Here is a 15,935-nt window from a genome sequence, read left to right as displayed (position 1 = left end):
CTTTGCGCCCAAAATTTCCCCTCTAACTGTAGTATCTCGCCTTCGAGGCGAGTCATTCTTGCGCATTTCTCTGTACGTAGGCCTGCGATTTGGGCCAAGGCCACCCCTCGAATTACAGCCTTGTATGCCTCCCACAATGTCACAGATGATTCTACGGATCCCTCATTCTCCTGAAAGTAAACAGCCGAGTCACTCTGGATCTTCTCACTGATTTGGGGAACTTTAAAATACCAGGGGTTAATCGGGGCCGTCCTGCCCACAGTGGGTTGGCCCACCTCCAGTCGGCACAGAATGGGCCAATGATCAGAAATTCCTCTGGCCAAGTGATGTATGTCCTTGATACTATCTATCTGGTGCTCTAACGTCAGGATGTAGTCGATTCGGGACATGCTACGGTGTGCCCCTGAAAAAAAGGTGTATTGTTGTTCAACAGTATGCAACATTCTCCATACGTCCACAAGGCCCAGTGCCTCTAAAACGCTATGAATTTTCATACAGCAGGGAGGCAATGTACTCTGGGGCCAGCGTTCAAGAGAATTAGAAACAGTAGAGTTTAAGTCGCCCCCGATCAGCAGCCTACCCTCCGGCACCTCCAAGAGGAGACTTCAGAGGTCCACAAAAGCTTGGGCCTGCAAACCTGGTGGCACATAAGCCGAAACTAGGTTAATTGTGCACCCCTCCCAGGACCCGGAAATAGATATAAATCTTCCCAAACTATCAGTCAGGACGTGGTCAATCGTCATGGGGAATGATTTTCGTAACATTATACCCACACCCCTAAAACCGGACCCAAATGCGGAATGTGCCACCAGTTTAAACCCTCATCGCTACATTGCATTGCAGGCATTACCAAGTAAGTGTGTTTTTTCTGTAGGAAAATTACGTCGGGGGAATGCCGCTTTAGAAAGTGGAGCACTATGCCTCTTCTAATCTTGTTCCCAAGTCCATTCACATTCCAGGACAACAGTTTGAGCCCTGGTTTAGGAGACTTATCCGTCATTGTCTGGGGTTTAGTCATGCGGTCGCGAGGGGGACCACCCCATGTCGCCATAATCCACTGTATCCACTATCCGACCTACCTCGTCAGACACTGACATCTCAATGTGGAGTATGCTAGTCACTACAACAGTAATTACACTTCATTTGTCATCCCTGTCTATGATTGAAAACTTAACAGAACTACCCTTCCCACCCGCCCTGGCACAAGAGTAAGATATTGGCATATCATCATCTTGGACATGTCCGGCAACGGAGAGACCAAGTGCACAGGATCCTTCCCCCTTAACTTGAATGACTTTACCCCCCTCCCTGCCTCACTGCATGGCGGTACCGGAACCTCTCGCCACCCCAAACCTGCAGAGTGCCTATCGCCCACCTATGAAACCTGAAGGTGCGTGTGTCCAACTTGACAGCCGTTCACTGCATTTGTGGCTACTGCTGAACCCATGACTAAGACTAACCATTAGTTACGACATTGTATAGTATTTGGCTATCCATACATTTGCTATTACCTTACCAGTTCGTACTCTGAGTCTATCTCTAACTTAGCTCTGAGAGAGTGGACCTATAGGGCGTACCCAAGTTCAACAGTGTATACCGACCAGGTCTCATTGGTCCCCAGCTGTTGTCTCACCCTCCACCGTTTGTGATCTCGCATCTCGATCTCCTTGCAATTATTCTGGTCCATGACGTTTGCCACGGTTGCCTCTCTTCCCAGCCTTCCTCCATCTATCAACAGTCCCAGGCCTCCTCAGGAGCGGCAAAGAACCAGACCTTTCCCTCCGACTACACTCGCCATTTAGCCGGGAAGAGCATCGCGTACTTGACGTTCTTGTCCCGAAGTGCCTTCTTGACTTCTAGAAAGCTGCATCACTGTGGTTGCACCTTGAGGGTGACATCCGGGAAGAAAGTCACTCTACTATTCTGGAATTCGATTGGTGGGGCAGTGCGAGACATTGGAGGGATAATGTCCCTGTACCTATAGTAGAAGATTTTTGCAACTATAGGTCTCAGGGGAGCTCCGGGTTTCGGTCTGCCTCTTGGTACTCTGTGTGCTCTCTCCACAGTAAACATTTTTGACAGTCTAGTAGGTTTAAGGTAGTTTGTGACCAGGTCTTCAGCGAACAAGTCCGTCGCTGAATCTTCAGCGCGCTCCGGGACCCTCAACATGCAGACATTATTGCACCGTGAGCGTCCCTCGTACTCATCCAATTGCACCTCCAACCTCCCGCTCAGGGTCTGGAGGTCGTCCACCCTGCGCTGCAAGGCCGTCGTGTCAGTAACAAGGCAGCCCGTGGTCAACTCGACTTCCTTAAGTCTGCTATTCATGGAGCGCATATCGGCTCTGATCAGGGAGACTTCAGAGGATGCAGAATCAATTCTAGTCTCCAACGACTTCTGCACTGTCATTATAGCTGTCAATATGTCCTGCAAGGTTGGCTCTTTCGCCCCGTCAGGTGCCTGTTGTTTCTCGGGGGGTCTTCCCCATGGCCTCACACAATTAATCACACACAACTTGTTAAATAAAGATGACATCTCAAATGATTTAATTGGAGACATTACTGAGGACATCATACAATGATTGTGATGGGGAGTTCTAGGCATTGTGAAGTGTAAATAATTCACCAATGTACACCTGTACCTAATTTTGTAAAGCCAATCAAGTGATAATGAACATAACATATGACAAAATTCAGAACACTTAATATAGCCATGAACTCACCCACTTTTGGTAGCTGTTACTATGTGTTTACTGGTATTACGACATTTGGTGCAGCAGGAGCCGGCAGTAAACCACCACCACACTCCTGCTGCACTAAAGCTGTGGTCGAGCTGCCCGCCAGATCAGGAGTTTCCTCCTGTCTGGCAGGCTGTTTTTTGGCGTTCCCACTGCAGTACCTCAGAAAATGGGTGCCACAATAGGAACGCAAAAAACAGTTCCTGGACGACATGGACTGTAACGTCCATGCCATGCAGGAACTGGGGTGCAAGCATACAGGGGGGCACATGTTGCGCTCCCTGCATGCATTTACATGTTGTGAGTCACCACGGGCCACATAGGGCCCCTTTGTTTCCTCTCCACCAAGTGTTTTCGTGGTGGTGGAACCGCCATGAAAACCGTGATAGAGAAGAAACTCATAATTTGCTTGGCTAGACAGCATCAGCATATTGCAGTCACGCCTCTTACAGGGAATGGCAGTTCCCTGGCAGTATTTGTGGTCCCCGGGCAGTCCAATTGCCCAACTCATAATGGGGCGGTCAGACCACAGAGCGGGGTTGTCTGTACAGCTACCACTGCACCACCATGATTCTGGCAATCCTCAGACACCCACTTTTTAAACCGTGTACACCCTACAAAATAGTGTTACTTTCAACTTCCATGTTCATGTAATCACACTGTTAAAGACCTCACTTGCAATGTGCAATTTGCAATTTTGAATGAAGAGATTGACATGTATGTATTTTCCCCTGATAAGGCACCTGCAGTCAGGCTGTATGAACAACTTCTCATAGTTTGTAAACTACATCAGACATTACAGAGAAGAACAGAAACACGTACAAGCTTAAAGCTACAAATACAACCATACTCTGAGTTACAACATTTCTAATTGGATCGAACTTACATTGTACATTAATTAACAAAGCGCAAAGCCTCAATATCCTCAGAAATATTTTTGAAATAATTGTTCTAAATCTCCAGTTTATAAATCTCCAGCTTAATTACAATAAATCTATATCAGTATATGACGTATTTAACAAAGACATATGGGCAGACATCCACGGGAGAATAATCATTACTGAACAGAAGCTCTCGCTTTTCTCTCAGATGTTTGGAAAAGGCCTTTGTGTTTAATCCACAAACATCTTTATAATGTGGCTGGCTGTTCAACCCACATTAAGTGTTTTCATCCTTTGCCTAGTTTAACATGAAGTAAGGAATGCACCCATAACTTTAGTGGCAGGTTAACAATGCAACAAATAACTTTTGCTAACCAGACATAGATGTGGCTCCGTGGTCTGTGCTATTTCCATTCTAGACACAAAGTATAAATGTGATGCATATCACTACATCCCTTTGCTACTATATATATTTTTTTTATTGAAAGGTTTAAGGAATAATGAGAATACCAATGATATGGATGGCATTATCAATGATGTCATCAATTATTCTGCTGAGTGATGTAAAATGTGAGGTCATAAATGGTGAATGGGGTGTCTAAAGTTATAGTTAGTTGAGTAAACTGTGACTGGCAAACATCTGTGGTTTTTCAGTTGTCTCATTTTGTCACCTAATTATATACATGTGCATACTGCAGGCTGCCATTTTGAAAAACGTTTTTAAGTGCACTCATGATATAAAAAACAGAAAAAATTGAAGTCATATTTTTTTCATTGTTACATCTTATGGTGCTAAAACAAACAACTGCAATTAATTACATTGAAGCAAAAAAATAATATTTAAAATGATACAGTGTAATTTATCATTGCACACAAATTTTGCAAGAAATTCTTATTCCATCATTAAATTGTCAAGCATTCACAGAACAACCACAATTAATTGTATTCTAGTGTGAAGAAACCACATCTAAATGGAGATAGTATAGCACTATTTTGGATATTGTCATTCATCCGTACACACTAATAATTTTTTCGTCCAAAATATTTTATTATTATACCTTTTCACACCTTGTTGGCATTCACAAGTGTAATCTAAACAATCCATTTGCATTCAAAAACCACAAATAAATACAAACGGTTATGCTCCTACTTGCTGCAGAAAACACTTGCTTTTGTCAGTTTTTCCGTATGTCTTTTCATGTGAGGCAAAATCATTCATCATGCTTATTCAGTATTCTCATGTTTTTGCTAAATGTGCGTGACCTTAGGTCTCTAGTGGGCTACTGACCTAATTAACATTATTGAATCACACTCATATTTGAGCATCTCAATTGTCTACATTTCACTTATTATCATTGGAACATAATTCTTTTTTGTCTGACAACAACAAAAACATTTTTTATATCATCCGCCCATTAAGATATGGACATATCCCTACAAAATGAAAGAGAATGGTGGACTCTAATAATTGTGTGTACAAATCTTCTTCGGTGTTCAGTCCACCCAGTGTTTTACTATCAAGCCCACTATGTATCTTGACTCCCTTCTATGTAGCTTCTTTTCTCTATTACCCCCACTATATGCTCTGGGGATGGAATCAATAACTAAATATTTGAGATCCCTATCATTGCTGTTATATGTTTCCTAGAAGTGTTCGACGACTGGATAACACTTATGTTTGTTTTTAATTGCCCTGACATGCTGCAATGTGTGTATATGTACTTGTAGGGTTGTCATGCCCATGCATTGCAGGTTACAAGGGCAGACTATCACATAGACAGCAAATGTGGTTTTACAATGAAATGTTCCCTTAATCTTTATGGATTTTTATTGAAATGGGGACAAAAATTCTGTTTTATATGTACCATACTGCCCCGGTTTCACACTTCTTGCACTTCATAAAGCCTCAACCCCTTTTTAGCCAATTACTCCGGCCTGATAGTTCTGGGCAACTCTGTACTAAATCACACCACATGGATCCTGCCCTTCTAAAAGTTATTCCTGGTCTGGTAGGGAGAACAATCTTCCCTAGGTGCGGTCATTTTTGATGAGATGGCAAGATCCTGTAGGAAGGAATCCACATACTTAGGGGTGTTGCAAAGGGTATTGTCTATGGCTGATATGACGGGGTGACCAGGAGGATTTATGGCATATGTATGTATTTTTGGTATCAAATAGAATACAGCCACTTTTGTGGGATCATTTCTCAGGAATAAATATTCCTCATTCATACCCCTTCATTACGTCATTGTATTAACTCCCTGTTGTAGTTAATCTTTACTTCACTCTGCACTTCCTTGGTACTTCTTGTATAGCATGTCTCATCATTCAATTGTTTGTTTCTTTCTTCCTTGTACATATTTAAAGACCACAACACAATGTTTCAACCTCTGCCTGAGTTACTTAACTCATCGGATCTTTCTTTCTATTTCCTCATTAAATCATGATATTCATTGTGTGAACTCCAGTATATATATATATATATTATCTACTGGCGGTCGCCAGTAGATAGTTATAGTTTGGACCTATTTTCCATAGGAAATCCGCAACATTCTATTGGGAATTTCTTTGGTGCCGATTGATGAATCTTCGCGAAATTCTCCACACTTTTGGCCAGCTCCGCTCCGCTCCTACCTTGAAAGTTTCGTGGGGATTCGTCAAGCGGGGGCTGAGAAAAAAGGGGGGTCCCAAAACGCGTTTTCCCCATGCAATTTCCCATAGGATCTGTTGTCGCAGCTACAGCCCGAACCGCTGAACGGAATGACACCAAATTTGGCAAAGAGGTAGTCCTCAGTTCGGACTCGTGCCTTTTGCATATTTGGTGTGAATCTGTTCAGTAGTTCCTGAGAAAATTAGGGTAAAAATGTTAGTGATATCTATGGCCCCGGAGGATCCGCGGACCCTACCCGCACAGTACGCGAACCCTCCCCGAACCGAGCGCGCACCCTCCCGATCGTGCGCTGAATGCTAATTGGCTGTCGAGCGTCTCTCTACATTCGAAACCAGGAACTGTTGGCGGTCATTTTCTGCCTCGGTAGAAGCGAGGCTGAAGAAGCAAGGGCAATAAGTGTGTAAAACATATAAAGGGGGCAGAGTGGGAATACTCTGACCCTCTAGAGGTGCTTAGGGGGTCCCAGAAGGACCCCCTGGGGCCCCCCTTTAAAAACAAAAGCGGTAAAATGCGCGCACGATGCGCGCATCCTATCGCGTTGGATGCACGGATTCTCTCGCGGTGGGTGCGCGGATCCACTGCAATGTTTTTTTTAAAAATGACAAGAAATTATTGGTTGTATAACAACTTTCTACACTGAAAGGTAGGGTGTATATTTTTGTTTTTTAAAGGTATGATTGTTACTGGTTAACAAAAAAAGATTGTAAGGAACATTATATATGATAAGCTGATATGTTGAAAAGTCAAGCACACTTCCTGTCTTGTGTAGGAACATTGTGTGCTGAACTTGTGACCTGTGAGCTCAGTGCAGTGTTCCATGACCTGTTTCTATGGTAACAGGCAGAAGGCAGATTGGGGGAAGGGTTGAAATGTATTTCAGTTGGAAAGGGTTGAAATGTTTAACCAATAGAAATGTGTGTTTGCTTTTGAGTTTATGTGCGAAGGATTGTGATTTGATGTTTACATGTATATGTGTGGAAAATGAAAGGGAAACTTTTCCATTCTTTGCTTTTGCTGAGAGGTGCACAGTGCAGAGATTATGTAAAAGAAATATGGTGAGTGATTGATATACTCCTTAATCTACAAAAGAACTTGAAAGATGATTTATTTAATTGTGAGGGGATGTATGTGGACTATTTTGATTTTAATCAGACTAATGTATTTTTCCTGCTAAAGTTTAGGGAGTACTATTTTTCTCTACAATGTGTGTGCATGAAGAACCCATTCTGTGATTGGCATTTGTGTTTTTCATGTGTTTGTAGAGAGATAACTGTGCAGTTTTTATATTTTGGTAGAATTAGAAACCAGTCATTGTTTATGAATTTGTGAAATGAGTTATGTTATGTTTCTATACTAAAATGTAGTACTACTTCTAGATGAAGAAATGTGTTTTCATATAGTGCAAGGGATAGTGTTGTTTGTCTAGAATCACACTGTGAGTCTTTGTGCATTTGGGAACCACTGTGAGAGAAGCATTTGGTAACATCGTGTATTTGCTGAGAGAAAACTGTTTTAAAACCTGTCATGTTGTCAAGTTTTAGTAGCATTAGAAGCCAGTCTTTGCTTATGTGTTGATTAAATGAGTCAGGCACTGATACTAAAGAGCAGTCGTGAAATATGTAGATTGTGTGCAGTTCCCTTATCACTTCCAGTGTTGTGAATGAGTTTTGGTAAACTCCTAGGGATACTGGTGCTTGTCTAGAATCACACTGTGAGTCTTTGTGCATTTGAGAACCACTGTGAAAGAAGCGTTTGGTAACATTGGGTATTTGCTGACAGAAAATTGTTTTAAAACTTGTCATGTTGTCAAGTTTTAGTAGCATTAGAAACCAGTCATTGCTTATGCGTTGATTATGTGTTGATTAAATGAGTCAGGCATTGACACTAAAGTGCAGTCGTGAAATATGTAGATTGTGTGTAGTTCCCTTATCACTTCCAGTGTAGTGAATGAGTTTTGGTAAACTCCTAGAAATACTGGTGCTTGTCTAGAATCACACTGTGAGTCTTTGTGCATTTGGGAACCACTGTGAGAGAAGCGTTTGGTAACATCGTGTATTTGCTGAGAGAAAACTGTTTTAAAACCTGTCATGTTGTCAAGTTTTAGTAGCATTAGAAGCCAGTCTTTGCTTATGCGTCGATTAAATGAGTCAGGCATTGACACTAAAGAGCAGTCATGAAATATGTAGATTGTGTGCAGTTCCCTTATCACTTCCAGTGTTGTGAATGAGTTTTGGTAAACTCCTAGGGATACTGGTGCTTGTCTAGAATCACACTGTGAGTCTTTGTGCATTTGGGAACCACTGTGAGAGAAGCGTTTGGTAACATTGTGTATTTGCTGAGAGAAAACTGTTTTAAAACCTGTCATGTTGTCAAGTTTTAGTAGCATTAGAAGCCAGTCATTGCTTATGTGTTGATTATGTGTTGATTAAATGAGTCAGGCATTGACACTAAAGTGCAGTCGTGAAATATGTAGATCGTGTGCAGTTCCCTTATCACTTCCAGTGTAGTGAATGAGTTTTGGTAAACTCCTAGGAATACTGGTGCTTGTCTAGAATCACACTGTGAGTCTTTGTGCATTTGGGAACCACTGTGAGAGAAGCGTTTGGTAACATTGTGTATTTGCTGAGAGAAAACTGTTTTAAAACCTGTCATGTTGTCAAGTTTTAGTAGCATTAGAAGCCAGTCTTTGCTTATGTGTTGATTAAATGAGTCAGGCATTGACACTAAAGAGCAGTCGTGAAATATGTAGATTGTGTGCAGTTCCCTTATCACTTCCAGTGTTGTGAATGAGATTTGGTAAACTCCTAGGGATACTGGTGCTTGTCTAGAATCACACTGTGAGTCTTTGTGCATTTGGGAACTACTGTGAAAGAAGCGTTTGGTAACATTGTGTATTTGGTGACAAAAAACTGTTTTAAAACTTGTCATGTTGTCAAGTTTTAGTAGCATTAGAAGCAGGGTCATTGCTTATGCGTTGATTAAATGAGTCAGGCATTGACACTAAAGTGCAGTCGTGAAATATGTAGATTGTGTGCAGTTCCCTTACCACTTCCACTGTAGTGAATGAGTTTTGGTAAGCTGCTAGGGATAGTGTTGTTTGTCTAGAATCACACTGTGAGTCTGTGTGTATTTGGGAACCACTGTAAGAGAAGTGTTTGGTAACATCGTGTATTTGCTGACAGATAAGTGTTGTAAAACATGTGATGTTGTCAAGTTTTAGTAGCATTAGAAGACAGTTATGGCTTATGCTTTCATTATATGAGTCAGGCATTGACAGTAAATTGTAGTTGTGAAATATGTAGATTGTGTGCAGTTCCCTTACCACTTGCACTGCAGTGAATGAGTTTTGGTAAGCTCATAGGGATAGTGGTGCTTGTCTAGAATCATACTGTGAGTTAGTGTGTATTTGGGATCACTGTGAGAGAATCATTTGGTAACATCATGTATTTGCTGACAGATAACTGTTTTAAAATCTGTCATGTTGAGAAGTTTTAGTAGCATTAGAATCCAGTCTTTGCTTATATGTTGATTAAATGAGTCATGCTTTGACACTGATGTGCTGTACTTAAATATGTAGATTGTGTGCAGTACCATTAACTCTTCCAGACTAGTGAATGAGTTTTGGTAAACTCCTAGGAAAGTGTTGCTTGTCTAAAATCACACTGTGAGTCTGTGTGCATTTGGGAAAAGGATTGTGAGAGAAGCATTTGGTAATATTGTGTATTTGCTGACAGATAAGTGTTTTACCAGTCAGGTTGTCAAGTTTTAGTAGAAGCCAGTCTTTGCTTATGTGTTGATTAAATGAGTCAGGCATTGACACAAAAGTGCAGTCATGAAATATGAAGATTGTGTGCAGTTCGCTTTCCATTTCCACAGTAGTGAATGATTTTTGTTAAACTCCTAGGTATAGTGGTTGTTGTCTAGAATTACACTGTGAGTCTGTGTGCATTTGAGAACCACTGTGAGAGAAGCATTTGGTAACATCGTGTATTTACTGACAGATAACTAATTTAAAACCTCTCATGTTGTCAAGTTTTAGTAGCATTAGAAGCTAGTCTTTGCTTATGCATTGATAAAATGAGTCAGGATTTGACACTAAGGGGCAGTACCAAGTACTATTCTGTTCACTGTGGCAGAACTGAAAATTTAAAAGTTTTACCTAAGCACTGTCCTAGAAGTAGTCTGATTATTTAGTCAGTTTCTAAGTACCAAATAGATTGCTTCAAATAAAAGTGTTCTGACATACTATACACTTGTCTTTTACACCTTCAATTCCCTAGTCAGTATCCATACATTTCCAGGAAATACCCTATGACTCTCTTTGCAGTCCTCTAGTGACCCATTCAGCACCATGTACTAATCCATTCACTGTGCTAAAACCCAAACACTTATAAATTCACCAAGATACTATCTTTGCAGTCTAATCATTCAGTCAGTGCCTAAGTATTCATACACTGAGCCAGGCCTTAGCACATGGACTGCTTCAAACCCCTATGCACTATGCATGCAGTCTTCTAACCACCTAGACACTTGTCTTTCACACTTTTAATTTCCTAGTCAGTATCCATACAGTCCAGCACTTGTCACTGCCTTTGCACTCCTCTAGTGACCTATTCAGTACCAAGTACTAATCTATTCTCTGTGCGAACAGCCTAGCACTTATAAATTCACCTAGGCACTCTCCTTGCTGTACGATAATCATTCAGTCAGTACCCAAGTAGTCATGCAGTGAGCCAGCCCTTAGCACATGGACTGCTTTAAATGCCTATGCAGTATGGATGCAGTCCTCTAATCACCTACACAGTTGTGTTTCACACCTTCTATTCCCTAGTTAGTATTCATACTCTTCTAGCAAACGCCCTGTGAGTCACCAAGTGTGTCTCCTTATACTACTGTAATCATTTAGTCAGTTAGCATGTAGTGTTTTAGTGAGGTAGGCTTTAGGGCATGAACTGCTTCAAAGTAGTATGCACTATGCATGTAGTGTTTTAATGATCGCCACACTTGTGGTTCAGGGCTATAGTTTCATAGTCAGTTTTTATATAAAATGTGTTTGTACAGTAATGTAATAGTATAAATTTGAAAGTTATTAATATACATTTATTTGTGATTCTTTTTTACAGATACAGAACAGGAGTGTTTCTCATCTGTTTGCACTCTTCTCGTGCAAGATTGTTTGGATGAAGGGCCCTTAGGTGTTTCATCATACTTGCTGTGCCGCACGAGTATTTTTTGTTAGGATCTCCTCGTAACAGAAGTCTTTGGCAAATCTTGCGAGTGACGAAGGTGGCATTGGTCTTTTGTTGCTTCCTCACCACTGAAGAAAAACGTTGTTTGTGTGGTGCCAACATTTTCTTCAGATTCAGTAAATATTTTAAAGCGGCAACATTTACAGTTTTTGGAAGTTAAACTTATAAAATGTTGTTAGCTGTATGCATTTTATATATCTGTGATTTGTTTCTTGTGGTATTTTGTTGAGAATACCATGTTGTTGTTTTTTTAACAATCTTTCTTATTTTCCAGGTCTGTCGTCGACATCCATTGTCCCCACAGTAGTGTTCCGCCTTGTTGTTTTTTATTATTGTTGTTACATTTTGTTTATTACTTTATTGTTCATATATATGTTAATAAAAAAATAAAGTTTGAAAATAGTTTTTCGTTTATATATTTATTATTATAAAAAATAAAGTTTGAAAAAACAATTAATAACGTTTTTGGTTGTTCTCTTAACTGCTGTGTGACTCTTTCTTGTTCTTATTACTGTTATTTGATGGAGTCCACCATGGTGTTAAATTTTGGGGGACTTATTGCTGGAATACTGGTGATATCTGCAGTTTGCACTAACTTCTGAATAGTGTGTTAGATTTATCTCAACTTTACTTCCGTTAAAGTTCTGATAATGAAATGGAGAGTAGCCGTTCCCGTGCAAAAAGACACGAGGTGCACCTTTCCGATTTATTCTAAATACTAAAATCCTGTCTTGAATTGCACTGAGGTATTGGCTGCAGTTACAGTGTACACACAAAATCTATTAAGAAATCTCATTGTATTTATATTGATCGGGAATAGTGCGTCAGGTGCTGGATCTTGATGAGATACACTGCTCAGTTTGTATATTGTTCTGCACACGAAAAAAATCCCATCACAACTTTCACACCAATTGCAATGCGAAACAAATTCCGGCGATAAGACACGTTAGCACCAGGGATTTTACACCTGCTTTCTGCTGGTGTTAGGCAGGACAACTACCTGCACCATGAAAGGAAACACAGTCAAGAGCCACACCAGAACACCCACAGGTACCACAGAGTCAATGAGCATGATACAGGGATACCCATGAGGGACAGAAGACTCATCTCAACAACTCCAGGACCGCCAATGCCCCCCAAACCCACATCTTAGTAAGTGTGTCCCTGTGGTCATTGTCTTAGCATGATAGGCACGAGCCCTGCAACATCACAGTGTGCTGTCACCTCAGTGTTGGCAGTGAGCCTGGATGTGTAGCTACGCACGCATCCTCCTGCATGCACAACTGGCGTGTGCTGGTCTGGGGTTCACAGGTCAGTGCAGGGGTGTGCCTATCTGGCAAGGGGAACGGGGTGTCTCGGACATGTCCGTGTACAGGAAGTGCGGTAAGTGTGTCTCTGTGTTCTGGTGTGGCCTGCTACAAGAGCCGCTTGATGTTGTAAACTGGCATGCACCACCTCCAAACGGCACTGTGATGTTGTAGTTGGAATGTAGCAGGACATGCGCAAATAGGCATTACAATGGTGTGCTGTACGAGTGCACGAGATACAACAGCGCACCGTACAAAAGTGTGGGGGCTCGTGGGAGGGAGGTGCAGCCGTTTGACAACATAACACACAGTGAACTCGACCATGTGCCACATGCTGGGCATCTCATTCATGATGACCACGGTCTCAGACATCCCACAACACCAACGACTGGCCTTTGTACACATCCTGTATGAATGCAGCGTGGTTTTTACTTCTATGCTCGTTCAGTGGTGTGATGTTGGCGGGTTGTGTGACTTGTGCTGCTTGTTGGTGTGTTTCATTTTGGCCATTGTTAGTCTATATGTGTGTTGTACTTAATTGTGCATGTGTGCCATTCTGCCCATCTCCCCCCCTCCCCGCTTCTTCCTCTTCCTACTGCTGTTGTGTCTATAATTTTGTTGCTGCACACATAAATACATGTAAAGAATAAAGTAGAATAGTTCCTTGATTCTTTTAGGCTTCAAAACTTCTCTATTGGTTTCGTTTTAATTTTCCATATGAACCGTTTTTTTAATATTGAACAACACATAGAAGTCAGAAGTGCAACGTATTCTATCAACACACTTTCTAGAACATTCTACAACACGTGCAGGTTAAAAGTTCATCAATTTTTTAAAACTTAACGATATTTTTTTGTAACATTTTCTTGAATATTTAACGACACGTGCAGGTTAAAAGTTGACGATTGTTTTAAGTTCGAACAGTGCCTTTCAAATGCAAGTAGCAGGTGTGGTTGATCTGAGCAAATTTTATCCTTTGATATGTACTCCACGTTGAAACTGCTTTTTCTTACCCAATCACAAAGATGCTTTTCCACAAAACTAATGTGCACCCTACTTTTAAAAAAGAATGCTTTTCATGATATCTTCAGAGATAAGTTATAGATAGGAATTAGCATTTAAAAACCTTTGAAATTCACCGAAAAAACCATAGGTTTCAGGGGCGTTATAGTTAGCTGGACATTTCCCTCGTACAAAACCCTAGAAATTCCCCTGTTATAGTTAGTTCAGCTAACTATAACTCGCGCCCCCGCAATGCACTGCTGATGACGTCACATATTACATCACTCATGACATGGTCAGTGACATCACTGATGACATCACTGATGACATCACTGATGACATCTCAAATGACATCACTCATGACATCACTGATCTGTTTTTGTTTAAAAATCCAATAAAAGAAACCCATTTTGTCTTGTACTGGTGTCAGCAGTCAATTTACTTGTTAATATATTGTTGCTTGATCTGCTGATATTATATTTTCCTTAAAATTGACCTTTTAAACATTTTCGGCAGAAGGGCAGTGCATAAGTCTGATTGCTTACTTACACTTTCGATTCCACCTACTTGCGTACCTTGCTTTTGCCATTTAACTATTTCTACTGTTTCAACACTGGATAGAATACTTGTCATATTGGTTTCTCTGCATCAGGGTGAATTTCAGGGTAAAACAAGACTTTCTGAACAGAGAATGAAACAACACTAAACTCCTGTGAAATAGCAAGAATTATTTTCACGAAGGTATATTGATGAAGTTGTTGTGATCTCCCAAACCCCCCACTCTCGACACCCACATTTTGCTTTTTTGTTACTGGCCAAGAAAGCTTGCATGCACAATTAGTTTAATCTGTATTTTAGTCTTGTTTGGGTTTCGTAACATTATGGGACCGATTACGATGCAGCCCGTAAAGGCTCCGACCGATGGTTGGAACCTTCAGGGCCGCATCGTAATGGGCCACTCAGTTTACTTTACGACCGCCTAATTATGATCTGGGCGGGAGGAAAGTAAAACAGCCGCTCATTCCGGCTGGCTTTCGACGGGTTCCAGGAGCCCTTCGGCCAGTTGGAAGCCGGCCAGTAAGCTCAAGGGCAGGCCTTTCCGTCCTTGAGATTACGATTTATGGTTTCCGGCATGGTTTCCATACCTCCCTGACCGACTGGGAAACCATTTTGTAAAGCAGGCTTGGGGGCCCCCAGCAGGGCCCCCTTGTGTTTGTGGCCTTCAGTTGGGGGCCAAGGGGGCATTTATGGTGCCCCCCTGTTGATCCCTGTACCCTGTGGCAGGCACCTTGCGGTGCCTGCCATGGGGTGCAGGGATGAACTGCACCGCTCATTTCCCTATGGGAGCATGTATTACAGCTGGTTTACAGCTGTAATGGGTGCGAACATTGGGAAATGCAGGAATGCGACTGAACAGTTCGGTTGCATCCTAATGAGGCAATTGGGACTACCGACCAGAAGTTGTCGGTCCAAGGACCGAGTCGGTGTCTCCACCCGACATCAAAATCAGCCCCTATATTATTTTCTTTTTTTAAAGAATATTTTAGGCACAAAAATATGTAACCTAGGAATGTTGTTTAATCTTAAAATTCAACCAATTAGTCACCAACCATATATGAATTGGCACATATAAATATTGTTACATATCTGTTCCACCAGAAATTGAATTTTAATGAAAACAAAAGTGGGTATTCTTTTTAAGTTAACAATACAGCGTGGCGGTTGGCAGCTGATGCCCTAGTTTAAATGCTCTAAAGTGTCAGCAAGAAAATATGGTAGGGAAAACAAACAAGAATTTATAAATATGCAATTAAGAAATGCTTTTTCCTTTTTAGGTGCTCCAGAAATGGTTTCTTGTCATTGGTTGCTTGGGGACAGCTGTATGTTTTGCCTTGTTAGGACCAGCCCCTTTCCTGCACATTAAAAGGTACCTTTCTCTTCATTTTTTGTTTTAATTGCACAACAAAGTGAACAACATTAAAGGGCCACGGGATTGTGCCATACAGCACTTTACTATTTGCTGAATATGAGGAAAAAAGGAGACATGCTGATTACACATTGAATCATTATTTTTAGATGCACATGCGA

At 41.3% G+C, this 15,935-nt stretch overlaps 1 protein-coding gene across 2 annotated transcripts in view; it reads left to right on the top strand.

The window, feature by feature from the left end:
* Positions 1 to 15,935, top strand: part of LOC146820763 (MFS-type transporter SLC18B1-like) — a 709,940-nt gene that overhangs the window by 481,353 nt on the left and 212,652 nt on the right. For both annotated transcript variants that reach the window (XM_085611552.1, XM_085611553.1), the window contains one exon: positions 15,683 to 15,774. In XM_085611552.1, the coding sequence (XP_085467678.1) occupies positions 15,683 to 15,774 (92 nt within the window). The remainder of the gene's footprint in view (positions 1 to 15,682; positions 15,775 to 15,935) is intronic.

The sequence above is a fragment of the Triturus cristatus genome, chromosome 6 (genome assembly GCF_964204655.1).
Source record: "Triturus cristatus chromosome 6, aTriCri1.1, whole genome shotgun sequence".
NCBI classification, from domain to species: Eukaryota; Metazoa; Chordata; class Amphibia; order Caudata; family Salamandridae; genus Triturus; species Triturus cristatus.
This window is presented reverse-complemented; position numbering and strand designations above follow the sequence as displayed.